Raw genomic sequence first — 14,856 nt, 5'->3', positions numbered from 1 at the left:
CCCCCCACTCTGTCCTGAAGGGGCCATCAGAACCACTGCCAGCCTGTCACAGATGTCTTATCTCCAATAGTTTCATCAGTCACCCTGCTCTTCTTCAGCCTAGTAAACTTGGTACATATTTTAAATGACGCATGTACTGTCCTTGGTGTCTCTGTTTAAATGCATTAAAACTGACTAAACAAAGCGAATCCTCTTCCTTCCTCTATGAGTTATAGAGACTGTGGCATTTAGGTTTGAAGAAAAAAATCCAAAGCATGCCCTATGCCCTGCACTATAGAGGGGCAGGATGAGGAGAACACAGGCCTTTTAAGATTGGTACCCACATGGTGTGGCAGATTCCGTGTGGCAGTCCTGAGAGTAAAGGGGTGGGAGGTAGTGTGTGAAACAGGAGGGAAAATGCTCTGACCAAAAAAAAAAAAAAAAAAAGCCCCCCTTTCTCACCTCCAGCTACTTACCTTGATTTAAGAAGTTAATTGCTTTCATGCAAGCATACTCCTCATTGCTAACCTTTAGCTGATGGAACTTGTGATATAGGTAGATGAGCCGCTCGATCACCTCCATCCCTTCATCACTAAATCTGGGGAAAAGAAAGAGGTGTGAGTGGTTCCGATACTAGTGGAGATCAAGGAAGGTCCCTTACAGCTCCCCAAGGCATCTAAGATAGAAAAGGGCCTGAGCCTGGGGGAAATCGAATCCAGAATCTTTTTTTTTTTTTTTTAAGATTTATTTATGAGAGAGAGAGAGAGAGAGAGGTAGAGACACAGGCAGAGGGAGAAGCAGGCTCCACGCAGGGAGCCCGACGTGGGACTCGTTCCCAGGTCTCCAGGATCAGGCCCTGGGCTGAAGGTGGAGCTAAACCACTGAGCCACCCGGGCTGCCCCAAATCCAGAATCATTTGTAAAGGACAGGTAGACCCATGGTTTGTCTAGAGGCCAAGGCAGGTCATACAAGCTACTGTTCTCAAGGTCAGGTGGGGTCAATCAAATCTAGGTTCAAATCCAGCTCCAACATACAAAAGCTGTAAGACCTTGGGACAATCAGTTGACCCCTCTAAGCTTTGAGGTCCTCTTTTGTAAAATAATAATGCCTGCTTGGGATAACAAGGGCCAAAAGTGGTCTGAAATGTAAATGTGGAAAGATATGACATTATTAAGATGCTGCTATTGTTGAGCAATAGACTCCAGTACCAATGGCAGCTGCCATGGTGACTATATGAGCCTCTGCCACGATGAAGAAAAAGCTGATGATTTATTTTTTAGGCTCACTATTTCCAGCAGGGCTGAGATTAGGCACAATGAAAAATTTTATTGGTATCTCTGACTTTAGCTAGGGAGGAAGGGAAGCCTCCATGACATGCCAGTCTGTGCTGGGCACTCTATGTGCACTTTCTTATTTAACTTTCTCAGCAATATGGGCTTTGTGAGATTATCATTACCACTGTATAGATGGGAGGCTGAAGTTCAAAGGGCAGAGGGGACTGTCCACAAGCTAGTTGGTGGCAGAGCTAGAACTTGGAACCTGGGCTAACTTCCCAAGCCATTGGTTTTTCCAATATCTAAGGCAGCATCATACAAGAGCAGATATAGGACTCAATGCAGACCATGTTCCTTTCTTTGGGTTAGAAGTAAGCTCCTTGGGGAAAGATCAAGTTTTATAAAAAGGAATCCCAGGTTAGGGGACTAATGCTAATACTCTGGGTCATAGTGGGGAATACCTCTTACAAAAATAGCTGGGATCAGGATCAGTCTCTGTGTTCTAGGAGTGGACTAAGGAGAATTCCAGGTGGGCCTTAGATGCAACTCTCATGCAGAGAACATGCTCAGCTCCGGGGACTGCTTCCTGGTGACAAGTTCATTTTTTTTTTTTTTAATTTTTTTTATTTATTTATGATATTCACAGAGAGAGAGAGAGAGAGAGGCAGAGACACAGGCAGAGGGAGAAGCAGGCTCCATGCACTGGGAGCCCGATGTGGGATTCGATCCCGGGTCTCCAGGATAGCGCCCTAGGCCGAAGGCTGGCGCCAAACCGCTGCGCCACCTAGGGATCCCCCTGGTGACAAGTTCAGATCTGAGTACTACAGCCCTATGCTTGGCAAGAAGTCCCTATCTGGGTAAGGTCCTGAACACCTAGGGATATACTACTGCTGCCTGCATTCTACTGCCTTTTATGTGGACTCTGAAGGCTGTGTAAGGCTTGGCCTCCTGGGCAAGCAGCACATTTTTTCCTGGGGTGGGTGTGGGGTGGGGGGGAGGAGGTGCCAGGCCTGGTTGGGGCCAGAGGCATCTGCACTTCTCAAGCACCAGGGGGAGCTACAGGAACAGCCACCCACAATCTAGAGCCTGACCCCTTTGCCTCAAGGTCCAGTCAAGACCTGGGGCTTGGGATCCCTGGGTGGCGCAGTGGTTTGGCGCCTGCCTTTGGCCCAGGGCGCGATCCTGGAGACCCGGGATCGAATCCCACATCGGGCTCCCGGTGCATGGAGCCTGCTTCTCCCTCTGCCTGTGTCTCTGCCTCTCTCTCTCTCTCTGTGACTATCATAAATAAATAAAAATTAAAAAAAAAAAAAAAAAAGACCTGGGGCTTCTCTCCTCTATCCGGTGATGTGAACAATGACGGCTGACTCCATTTCTCTCTGTGGCTGGCCCAATGGCTTTTACAACTTTATTAATACTTTCCCAAACTCGCTGATAGAAAAATTTATACTGAATAACTACTATACTAACTTTATCTACCATTCTACCCTTTGTTGTATATTTGCTACTTGCCAGGTACTTTGTTAAATACTCCACACACATTATTTCACTGGATACTACCAATAAATCTACAAAATTGGTATTATAACCCTCTTTGTTCACATGTGGAAACAGAGCTCAGAGAGGTTATTTATGTGCCCCTACTGCATATTCTAACATTTTACCTTCCTGACAACCTGTGAGATAAGTATATCACCTGCTAGCTAGGGATGGAGAGCAAAAGAACAACATCTTACCTACCTCAAAGTCATACAGTAAGTAAGCGCTGGTGGGGTGGGGCCAAAGTTTGAACCCAAGTTTTCTAATTCCAAGCCTCTTACTTTCTTAGCACTAGACTATCCACTTCCTGTCCTCTTAACTGGTAGCTGGGAAAGGCTACCTCATGCCACTACAGGGAACGTCAGGAGCTCTGTGTTCCCACAGCAACTCAGCCCAGAGCCCAACTCAGCTGGGCGTAGGGTTTGCTCCAGTGCCTCCAAGCTGCTGAGATATGCAGGAGGCAGCGGGCCTGGGAGTGAAGATCATGCCTCATCACAGTACTCTGTTGACTACTTCTGTTCTAGACAGGAAAAAGGTCTTTACTGCGAATTCCCTCTAATATCTGGAGGGGTGGTGTGGGGATGAAATGTGGTAGGGCATCAAAAAGGAGGACACAAGCAGAGCGGCAATGCCAGCATCTGTCTGTGGCCGAGCAGTGTAGCAAACAAAGATAATGTTCTCTCCCTTAATCAGCAACCGCTTGCCCCAAGTGCTCCCTCTGGCACTGCAGAACCTGCAGGTGTGTGGTTATCAGCCAGACCCCCAGCCAGCAGTGTGAACTTAACTGCTAGCTGAGTTGTGACGTGAGGGACACAAAGGAGCTCCCAAGTGCCTGGCGTGAGCATATGTCCCAAATCTGCCCTTTCTCTTGGGGACAGCATGTACCCTTTTTTCCACATTTCCTAGGATAGGCAACCATCACGGACCCCTGGCAGTGGTGGGGGGCTGGCAGTCAGCCCGGTAGCCCCCACTCAGTCTCCACAGCCCGACTGCAAAGCTTTCCTCCACACCCCGCATCCCACCCCTTGATAAACAAATTGTTCTCTGTTCCATGGGCCTGCTTTCTCCTGTAGCCGTGCCTCCTCCACATCTGCCCACTCCACAGTTCTAACGCCCCTGTATTCCCTGTCTACAAATTATCAGCATTTAAAGCCAGAAAGTTGGACAAACACATCCATTCTTCTTCGAGGTTCCCATTACACAAGCATGCTGGGACAAAGAAAACATTCCTGCGAGGATCCCCCAAACCACTGGACCATTCAGTTAGCAATTGAAGCTGACACTATGTAAGTTATGTCCCATTAAGGGGGCTGAGAGGCCCAGTTGTCTCTTTTTCATTCAGCTAAGTGTACCTACCCCTAGGAGCAGTCATTAGCTCAAAGGAATTGTCATCTCAGCACCCACCTAAACACTCAAGATTGAAAGTAAGACTGCAACTCCAGGACACATTCAGAAAGGTGAACTTTCTAGAAGGCTAAATAATTTAGTAGAGGATAATGGTATTACAGATTCTGTGCTCTGGAGTATAACAGATCTAGGTAATAATCTCAACTTTATCTCTTCCTAGGTTTGTAGCCCTGAGTTGTTTTTACCTCTCTGAACCTCATGCTCCTCATCTGTGGAGCAAGGATAACATTAGTGTAGTTGCTTGGGGGGGGGGGGGGGTGAGGACTAAACAAATAATGTTTGTAAAGCACTTAAGATGGAATTTGACACAATAAACAGTTCCTAATTGTTAGCTACTATCATTATTAATTGCATTGTCATCATCGTTCCTGTTATCACAACAAAAAGAAAAGATTGTTTCTTGAATCTTACAGCTAGGGTGTGAGCAGAGAAGCTGGGAGGCGACTTTTCAGAGATCTGGCAGAAATGGAGCTAGTGCTTGTGAGATAGAAGTGCCCATTAAAGCCCATCCAGTGCAAGGCATCTTCTCTTCAGAGTGAAGGAGTCTTGATTAGGGCCAGGAGCAGTCACTGGCTGGTGCTACAATCTGCTTTAAATCAAATTCGCCCAGCTCACTGTCTGATAACAGCCTGATTAAGGAAAATGGGTACCATAAATTTGATTCAATATTTGAGAAGAGAAAAGGAGGTGGTCATGTATCATCAGGGAAAAAGCCTTTTCATGACAGCAGGAACTCACTTGCACTCAAGAGTTGTGAAAAAGTAAAGGCATTTTGGGGGAGTGGGAGTAATGCAGGAGCAGGCAAGGTAGAAAAGAGCTATGGCCAATTACAGACTCTGCACCCCGGGTTTCTAGCAGAGTAAGGAATGCTTTACTCTGATGTACCTGATTCCAGAGCTTCTCATACTTCCTTTTCCTGTGACCTCTTGGCAGCTCCACATGCATCTCAGGCTCCAAACCAAACTAAGAGTGGCTCGTCACTTAGCCTGCTCTTCTCAGGCTCCATTATCATGGCTAAGAAAACTGGCACTCACCTGCCTGGCAGTATCCCCAACTTTTCCACTCACTCAAGTCCCACTGACTATACCTCTTTGCTATCTCTTAACTCTGTGCTGCCCTCTCTATTCCCGTGGTCACTGCTGGCTTGGCCAGGCCTTATTTTCTTTCACCTGGGTGATGGAAAACTTCCTACCCAGTCACCATCCTCTAGCATTGTCCATGCCAATCCATCTTGAGCTTTATAGCCAACAGGAATTTTTCTAAAAATGATACCTGACCATGTCATTACTCCACATAAAAACATATTATGACTTAACAGTATTTACATAATATAATCCAAATTCTTTAGCTCAGCATTTAATGAATCTTTTTTTAAAAATAATTTATTTATTCATGAGGGAGAGAGGCAGAAACATAGGCAGAGGGAGAGGCAGGCTCCCTGTGGGGAGCCTGATGCAGGACTTGATCCCAGGACCCTGGGATCACAACCTGAGCTGAAGACAGATGCTCAACCACTGAGCCACCCAGATGCCCCATGAATCTTTTTTTTTAAAAGATTTATTTACTTTAGAGAGAGAGCGTATGGGCATGTGAGCAGGGGGCAGAGGGAGAGGGAGACAAGCAGACTCCCTACTAAATGGGGGGCCCAATGTGGAACTTGATCCCAGGACCCTGAGACCACGACCTGAGTGGAAATCAAGAGTCGGACATTTAACTGACTGGCCACCCAGACGCCCCTAGATTGGCATTTGAACACCTTCACGATCTGCCTTTTTATACTTTTTTTTCAGTCATTTCTCTCATTTCTGTCTCTCAGATATGTTCTATCTATACCCTAAAACCACAGAATTGCTTTGGTTCCCTGCACAAACCAACCATCCAGGATTTCTAGCTTCTAGGACTTTTATCTCCTGTCCATCCACCGCCTCCCCGCCCCGCTTCTCTAAAATCTACCTAGAAAACCCACTTCAAGATGCAGCTCAAATGTCTTATCCTCTGGCAATCATTACTTGATTATCCAAGTAGAGGTACTTAAATCTCAGCTATGCTTGCATAGTCCCTCATGTGTCCCCCAATCTCTACCAGTATCCCCCTGGATTATAGATTGTTATGTTTCTATTTGTTTCCCAACCCCCTAAGCCAAAAATAAGGGTTCTTCACCTCAGAGTCAGAAACCATGTTTGCATCATCTATAATCCCAACATCCCTCCCTCTGACACACACAACTGGGTCCTAAGTACAGGGCAAAGAATCAGAACTAACATGTTGAAATTCAACTCATTTTTTTCAATGGAACAATTCCATATGCTTCTTGCACAAAGTATGTTCTAGAATCAGCATTGTTCAACAGAACTTTCTGAGGTGACAGAAATATTCTGTATCTGCATTGTCCAATACAGTACCCACTAACCACATGTGGCAAGTGAGCATATGGAATGTGGCTAGTGCAAATGAGGACTGAATTTTTAATTTTATTTAATTTTAATTAATTTAAATTTAGAAAGTCACCTCAGGCTAGCAGTTGTATATTGGACAGTACAGCTCTATATTCTCCTCATTAAGGAGCCTTCCTAGAAATAAACATTCCCTCACTAACTTTCTGGCCCCTGTCTTGTTCTTGGGGCTCAAGGGACTGGGTACAGTGGGATAGGGGGCTTCATGAAGTTCAAAGCCACAAAGGGCCCTGCATGACCAATGACTTTTGACTACCTGCAGAGGGCCTGGGAAAAACCCATCATTCTAAAAGAACTAGAGCCCACAAGCTGACTTTTTATAGACACCCCTAGGCTACACTGGTGGATTCCAGGTGAATAAGGAGGCCAGACTCACTGGTCCAGCTCTGCAAATCCTGACAATATTAAAGCCTGCTGACTGCAATTCAAATAGTCAGTTGGCCCTGAGTTAAGGAGCAAGAGATAGGAATTTGATGGAAACAATGAATTAGAGGCTCCAAACAGGGAGTTAGGTCACCCACAAAATCAGATAGCTCTGTTTATAGGATAAAGTGTCAGCTAAGTTCAAAACTCTGTCATTTACAGATTACCCTGAAGCCAGTAAGCATGACTGAAAAGGAAATATTAGAAAACCAGGAGAGAGTGTCAGCACCCAGACTCTTTCCTCCCTCAGCTGTGCAAAGGGCCCCTAAGGGTCTTGGAGCTTTACTTACTCTCCGCCTAAATGTCAGCCTGTCTTTATGGCAACTGGGTGACGGAAGGGAGGCACTTTGGTCCTGTGTAGAGAAGTATGGGGGCTAGTACCCCATCTTCTCCAGTTTTCATTGATGGGGGTATCTTTCGTCCTCTCTTTTTTGGTATTTTGGAATCCCATGACTTCCATTTTTCAAAACTGTCCCATAAGGTGAATTACTGAAATGTCTAGTTAAATGTGATTTAAGCTTTATTTTTCACATGATAAATTAATAAGCCAGAGAAGTTGTATCAACAGATCATTTGTCCTAATTTTGGAGTGTCACCACATATTCAAAGTGAGTAAAAGATCTATGCTAGACAGGGAGATTAGAATTCTGGCCAGGTAGGGTGAGAAGTTATGCCAGAAAACATTGAAGAGAATGGCTTGGTCTCTTAGCACCATGCCGTTACCATCTCACTGCATCTCAGATGCAGTCAAAAAGCCAAAGCTTTGACATCAGGCAGGCATAGGTTCAAATTCATACTCTGGGTTCAATCCCAAAATATTAAAGGGCAGTTCTCTTTGAACTTCAGTTTTCTTATCCATAAAATAGGCATAACAACATCTATAATGCTAAAGACTGTGAGAAAAGAATAAGACAGGAATATAAAATACCAAGCCCAGTGCCTAGCATATAGTAGGTACCACAGTGACTTCTAGATCTTGTTCTTGAGTTGTAAACAGTAACTCAGAGCCCCTCACTTTATAGATGAAGTTTAGAGTTTAAGTTTTTGTTTTTCCCAGATATATTCTCCTACCTCAGTAATCCAGATGTGATTTAAAAATAATAATAATTGGGATCCCTGGGTGGCTCAGTGGTTTAGCACCTGCCTTCAGCCCAGGGTGTGATCCTGGAGTCTCGGGATCGAGTCCCACATCAGGCTCCCTGCATGGAACCTGCTTTTCCCTCTGCCTTTCTGTCTCTCTTTCATGAATAAATAAAAGCTAAAATAATAATAATAATAATAATAATAATAATAATAATAATAATGTACCACTCTGTTAAGGTTTGCCACACAATTTGTTTTTCACAACTCCCTTGTTGGGGAGTTATTGGTATTTTCCCATTTTATAAATTCAGAAAATAGTGATGAGACTTGACCATGGTAACAAAGTTAGTGGCAGAGGATTCAAAGCCAGCCCTGTGTGTGGCTTTAATTCCTATCTTTTGGAGTGACAGTGGGGATACTCTATCCCTACCTTGCAGGGATGACAATGGTTTGGTTGCTCGGGACTTTCTCCCCAGCCAACAACCCTTACCTGTGTAGTTCTTCATCAGAGGGTGAGTACTTGGCAGTGACATCAGCCAGCTCCCCAAAGATTTGTTTGCTATAAACGGTGAGGGAAGACAGCAGGATTAATTCCTGCCAGGTAGAGCTCAGGAGGCACGTGTAATCCTTGATTGAGAGCTCACAGAAGAAAGGCAGTTTCTTGATCCAGGCAATCTGCCTAAAGAGCAGCTCATCGGCCAGGCGGCAAAGCAGGGCAAATAGCTCTGCTTGAGTCACAGCATACCTGGGGGTAGGAACAATGGAAAATCACTTCTAGTGGCCACAGGTAAGGATGGGGGCACAAAGGGAGGGTACTCCCAAGAGTAAAAAAAGGTCTCTGGCAGTAGGTTCCTTGCCCTTGACTATGGGTCTCGAACTCCATTCAACTGAATATAATGATAAAAGGGCAGGACTGGGGCCAGCAGCAAGCTCAAGGCTGGAGAGACAGGTGTGGTAATCTCTTGAATAAAGAGATTTAAGAAAGGAAAAGAAGTTTGGAAACTTGTACAATTATTAGGGAGTATGACTTTTTTTAAAAAAAGATTTCATTCATTCATTCATTCATGAGAAACACAGTGACTGAGGGAGAAGCAGGCTTCCTGCGGAGAGCCCAATATAGGACCTGATCCTGGAACTCCGGGATCACGCCCTGAGCCGAAGGCATACGTTCAACCTCTGAGCCACCCAGGCATCCTGGGAGTATGACTTTTAATGTTGGTGCCTACTAATGTTCCATGTGTTAGAGAAAATTTTATCATTCCTGCACTAGTTTTGGCAATGAAAGCTCTGTTTCAGGGAATCTGGTGCCCACCCAAATCAGGGACTGGCACAGAAATGAGCCTGAGGCCAGATGGCTAAAAGGAACATGCTCAGCTTTTCCTGCTCTCATTGCACCCCCTGGTGGTTTAGGAACTAACGTTGTTCAGCCCTGGTGAGCTACTGCTGAATGGAAGGAGCAGGGCATTTATCATCTCTGGGCTGGATGAAATAGGATCTCAGTTTTTTCTTCTCTCAAGGCCCCTTGGCATGACTCGTACCCATACCCCCATACCCAGGTTTATAAAGATTTTGTATGGTCTTCTTGTAAGTATATTTTTGAATTACCTCTTCTGCTACTGGAGACTAGCTTGAGAAATCTCCAGATACATCTGAGGGGTCTAAGCTTGATAACAAATAACCTATGCCTCAGCCCTAAGGAGTAATAGGTGCAGAAAGTGGTGGGCTGAGCGGACAGAGGAGTGACACCCACTCAGGTTTGCACACAGAGCACAGGGCATCAGGCTACCAAGGGGTACACTGGCTAGGGATGCAGACAGTCCACAACCAGTTAGTGCCTTGAATGCCTTGTTAATGAGCCTAGACTTGATGTATAATCATTCCCAGAATTAAAGCCCACCTCTGGCTCAGGGCTTGGTTTACCCAGGCTCAAGCAGAAACAAAAGTCCTTTAATCCCAATTCCATAAGGATTGATAAACAGCCCCAACTCTGAACAAAGATGCTCAAGAGATGAATAAGTGACCACTGACTTCAAAGATAAATACAGGTTTGTCCTCTGATGCTTGAGTCATTACTCATTATCCCCCTGACTCATTCCAAAGCCTAGGGTATTAGAGGCTAGGGAGGAAGGTGGGTATGGGATAGGAATCATTTTGGAGTTACAAGGGTTAAACGGGGCACTCACCCATCTTCAATCAACATGGGTGTGCCCAATGGCTCCAGGTCCTCGGCTGATACCAGCTGGTGAATCAGACTGTATGACTGAGGATCCAGGCTTCGAGCTTGTGGGGGCAGGAGCGGTGAGTGGGTAGAATAGCTAAAAAGGTGCGGTATGTATTGATAGTGTGGAGGCATGGACATCCCCATGTACTGCTCTCTGAATGCCATGAATCCATTTAGTTCCACAGACCTACTGAAGAGAAGAGTCTCATGTCAAGCAGAACCATGTCAGGTCTACTGCCGGCTCAAGGTAGCTAAGGTGTTCTTTGGCCATGCAGTCTGTCTTCATCAGGGACATAATGAATGGTTACATGCACGTCTCCCTACTAGAGAGGGACTCTGTGCAGGTATATGTATGTGAAACTGATCATTGGACACTCAGGACCTGGCAAAATAGGTACTGAATAAAGAGTGGTTGAATAAATTCTTTGTATAGGTGCCACAACTGAAGAGATTTTAATGGATACTCAGACTCTGATCCACAAAGGTGGAGGTATATATAATTTTTACTGCTAGGAAAACTAAGGCATAGACAGGCTAAGGGCCTTGTCAGGCCACAAAAGAAATCCAGTACTTAGCAAGGAATCTCACATGTGGCAAGAACTCCCTAAACGTTTAAAGGAAGGAACAAAAAAGGAATAATCAAATGATAAAAGTTATAATAAGAGAAAGGAAGATTCTTATCTTCTTCCCTTTCCTGGAGAAATCTAACCACTCTGTCACCTAAAACAAAAGTCATCTGGCTTTATCTAGATGCAATTCCTATAATAGGGGTTGGCAAACTATAGCCTATGGCCTGTTTGGTAAATGAAGTTTTAATGGAACACAGCCACGTTCATTCATTTAGTCTCTGGCTGCTGTTGCACTATAATGGTAGGGCTGAGTAGTTGAGACCCAGACTGTGTAGCCTGCAAAGCCTAAAATATTATCTGACCTTTACAGAAAAAGTTTATCAATTACTGTCCTATAAGAAAGATTTCTGCAAAAAAGAAATTTTCCCTGGTAGTTGGTGGCTACATTTCACACCTAATGACTAACTTAAGATAACATTCTTAAACCAAGAGTCTCCAAATTGGTATTCCATGATAGCAGCAAATTTAATTAGCTTAAAAATTTTCAGTTTCTTAAAATTTACAAAGTCTTCACTCTTGCGGAGACAGAAAAATTAGGACTTAATGTTGTCAGTGTGGTTTATTTCAGTGATGTGAGGAAAGGGCTACATTTAAAATGGCATTTTGTTAGGTAAAGAACGTATGGGTATAGACAGCAGCTATAGCACTTTCTTAGCCTGCAGAAGAGACTGCTGATATTTTCAAGGTCTTTAGCAAAAAGCAGGCTGAGAAATGCTGCTTTGTGTCATCCTGGCCCTTCCCCCAAAAGACTGAGGCAGCAAGAATATAATGGCTGAGACAAACTGGCAGGAATACCCAGCCCAGAGGTTCCCTGTGGGTCTACTCTTTGGGTGATTCCTAAAGGATACTGGGTTTGCCTTAAAGCTCACCTGGAGGACAGTGTGGAGCCTGGTGAGGGCTGGTTGCTCTCTGAAGCCCTGTTCCCAGGGGAACTGTGGTCGCTGTCACCATGGTTGCTCCAGTGATTGGCCTCTTCCTCAAATTCCTGCCCAGACATGATCCTTTCGATCTCTTCCTCTGATATCTTTGACAATGAATTAATATATGTTAGATTGAGTGCTCAGATATCTTCTGTTCCTTCTTTAGGACTAAGAATTTATTTAAACCTTACAAGGATTCCCAGAACTCTCTAGAAAGACACCCAGATGCTCTCCCTTCCACCTCCATATTCCAGGGTCTCTCACTAATCTTAGGACAGCTTAGTTGCTTGCTTACCAGCACCATAGCTCACTATGGCCTTCCTCTTGTCCATTTACCCTCCTCTCAAGCCACAAAGCCTCCACGTTCTTCAACACTTTGTGCTGGAGTCTATTCTTTCTTACCCCTGAAACATCACTCAATAATAAACTCCTACTTGCCTTTTAAGACCCAATTCAAATGTCACCTGCTTTGTGAATCCTATCACTACCTAGACAAAATTTTAGATCCTTTTTCTATCCACTTATAATTCTGTGTATTCTGAGATAGGCAGAATAGCATAGTGGTTAAAAGGATGAATTCTAGAGTCAGACCACCTTTGTTCTAACACAGGTTCTGATACTTTCTAGTTGTACAATCTTAGGCAAGTCATTTAACTATTTGAACTAAAATTCAAAATTTGAACCAAAAATGCCTGCATGGTGGAGAAAAATAATAATATACGTCTCATGGGATTGTTGTGAGGATTAAATCAGTCAATACATTTACACAGGTTAGAAAAGGGCCTAACAGAGCAACAATTAGGGAAGGTTGACAATGATATCTTCACCATCATTGTTATTTTTATAGCACTTATAGTAACATATCATAAAAATGCCCTCTGTCAGACCTAACGCTATGACAGAACCTAGAAAAAGTACTCAAAAGAATGCATGTTGGATAAATAAATGTTCACTTATTAAGTACTATCCATGAAACTTCACATGGATTTTCTTAGTAAGAAAGACATCCCAAGTCTACTGAAAAAAAAAGAAGAAATTCTAGCTCAGCCAAGTGAACTGACTTACCCAAGATCATGTCTAGGGAGGAGTTTGAGGAAGAAGCCAAAGTATCCAAGTATTTAGTCCATGGCTCCATCTATCATACCATATAGGAAGTGAATAAACACGTCTTCTATAAAGTTTTACTCAGAGTTGAAGCCTAACTGGCTAAACGCAGCAAAGAATGAGAATGAACAGGAAGGAGAAAGGACCAGATAAAATTTTATTTCTTATTCCTATAAGAAACCCTGGGAGGAGGGCAGCCCCGGTGGCTCAGTGGTTTAGCGCCGCCTTTGGCCCAGGGTGTGATCCTAAAGACCCAGGATCGAGTCCCATGTCTGGTTCCCTGCATGAAGCCTGCTTCTGTCTCTGCCTCTCTCTCTCTGTGTCTCTCATGAATAAATAAAATCTTAAAAAAAAAAAAAAAGAAAGAAAAGAAACACCTGGGAGAACATGTTCTCTCAAGTCTGACTCAAACTTGTATAACTCTTTGTTCCAGCAGCCTGTGAGGAAACCTTGAGCTTCTCTGATCATAAATACAGGAGGCATTGAGAACTGGAAGCCAGACAGCACACAGGACTTGGAAGGGAAAACAAGAAACATCTAACTGGTACACAAGTTGAGTGACTGGTCTTAAAAAAACTTAGATTGCATACTGAATTAGAGGGGTAGTCTTTCTTTATTCAATAACATGTACAAACAAATCTTTTCTCTTAGGGATTTTTAGAACACTGAAGTCTCTGATTTTATAAGAGATATGAAGACAAAAGATGCTATCGAACTACAAGATATCTACAGAGTCCCTGACTGAAGCAGCCTCAGTGATGGTAGTGAGAGAGCAAGACCACAGCCTAGAGGGCATGGAAGTGCTTGGGCTGAGTGAAGAGAACTAGTCCTGGGTAAATCAGATTATTCCAGCTGGGAGCCAAAGTTGGGATGCATCTATATCTCCCTATGGGTTCCACAGGACACTGGGCAATCACTGATGCATTAAAGGTATGGAACATATCAGGAGGGCTTGTATCTAGGTTTAGATTTTATCTGTCATTTCCTAACTGGCTGCTTACTGTTGGGCAAGTCACTCAAGTTTTCTGAGCCTTAGTTCTCTCATCTGTAAAATGAAGATAATACCACCTTTTTCATAGCTTGGGCTCACTCTTAGGGTGCAGAACTGAATCAGACTTGAGAGGTTAATTTAAGATAAAGTTATGAAGTACAGGTATACAACAGTTGCTCAATGAATGGAAATTCTATCCCTTATTTTTAATTATATATATTTTTAAAGATTTTTATTTATTTATTCATGATAGACAGAGAGAGAGAGAGAGAGGCAGAGACACAGGCAAAGGGAGAAGCAGGCTCCATGTAGGGAGCCTGATGCAGGACTCAATCCCAGGACTCCAGGATCACGCCCTGGGGCAAAGGCAGGCACTAAACCACTGAGCCACCCAGGTGTCCCTATATTTAATTATAATTGAACACAGTTAAGAACTTGGGAGATCACAGCTCTCCTCTCTCTCTCTTCCTAACACACTACCTAAAAAAGTAAGAGACAAAAGTAAAAATTATATGTCCAGTATCAAAAAGTCAAATGCAATGACAGATGAAATAGATTTCTCTGAGCATCAGCTCTCTCCATCCTAGAGAGAACATAGAGTCTAGAAATGTAAGCTATTGAAGATCCCTGCTCTGGTGGGAGAAGGGTACTCAAAAGACACTGAGTAATACTGAGGAAGGTTTTTCATTGAAGAAATGCTGTAGAATTCTTCCCAATAGATAAACTCTCTACTGCATCTAAATATAAGTGACTACAAATAAAGGCCATAAATGAAAAGCCCATAGCTAACATCATACTCAATGATGAAAAACTACAAGCTTTTTCTCTAAGAT

General features: G+C 43.7%; 1 protein-coding gene and 1 long non-coding RNA gene across 8 annotated transcripts in view; one reads left to right on the top strand and one right to left on the bottom strand.

Moving 5' to 3' along the window:
- The window catches only part of NR6A1 (nuclear receptor subfamily 6 group A member 1), a 222,293-nt gene that overhangs the window by 9,045 nt on the left and 198,392 nt on the right, over positions 1-14,856 (bottom strand). For 4 of the 6 annotated variants that reach the window (XR_007413294.1, XM_049115048.1, XM_049115050.1 and 1 more), the window contains 4 exons: positions 11,878-12,032; positions 10,342-10,569; positions 8,649-8,903; positions 456-577 (listed from right to left, as the gene is read on the bottom strand). Coding sequence is in view for 5 of the 6 variants with exons in the window: in XM_049115048.1 (XP_048971005.1) it covers positions 456-577; positions 8,649-8,903; positions 10,342-10,569; positions 11,878-12,032 (760 nt within the window). In the remaining variant the exon portion in view is untranslated. Of the gene's footprint in view, positions 1-455; positions 578-4,619; positions 4,829-8,648; positions 8,904-10,341; positions 10,570-11,877; positions 12,033-14,856 lie in introns of those variants that run through there. The other 2 variants (XM_049115049.1, XM_049115052.1) reach the window with 2 other exon arrangements.
- LOC125755853 (uncharacterized) lies at positions 2,049-13,975 on the top strand. Of its 2 annotated transcripts, none has more exons than XR_007413296.1 (3): positions 2,049-2,110; positions 13,466-13,584; positions 13,684-13,975. It is a non-coding gene; the product is annotated as an uncharacterized LOC125755853 (long non-coding RNA). The 2 variants fall into 2 exon arrangements; XR_007413295.1 differs by having other exon boundaries at positions 2,056-2,110; positions 13,469-13,584.

Source organism: Canis lupus, chromosome 9, assembly GCF_003254725.2.
Source record: "Canis lupus dingo isolate Sandy chromosome 9, ASM325472v2, whole genome shotgun sequence".
Taxonomy (NCBI): Eukaryota; Metazoa; Chordata; class Mammalia; order Carnivora; family Canidae; genus Canis; species Canis lupus.
The sequence above is the reverse complement of the archived record's forward strand: the minus strand, read 5'-3'. Positions and strand labels throughout refer to the sequence as shown.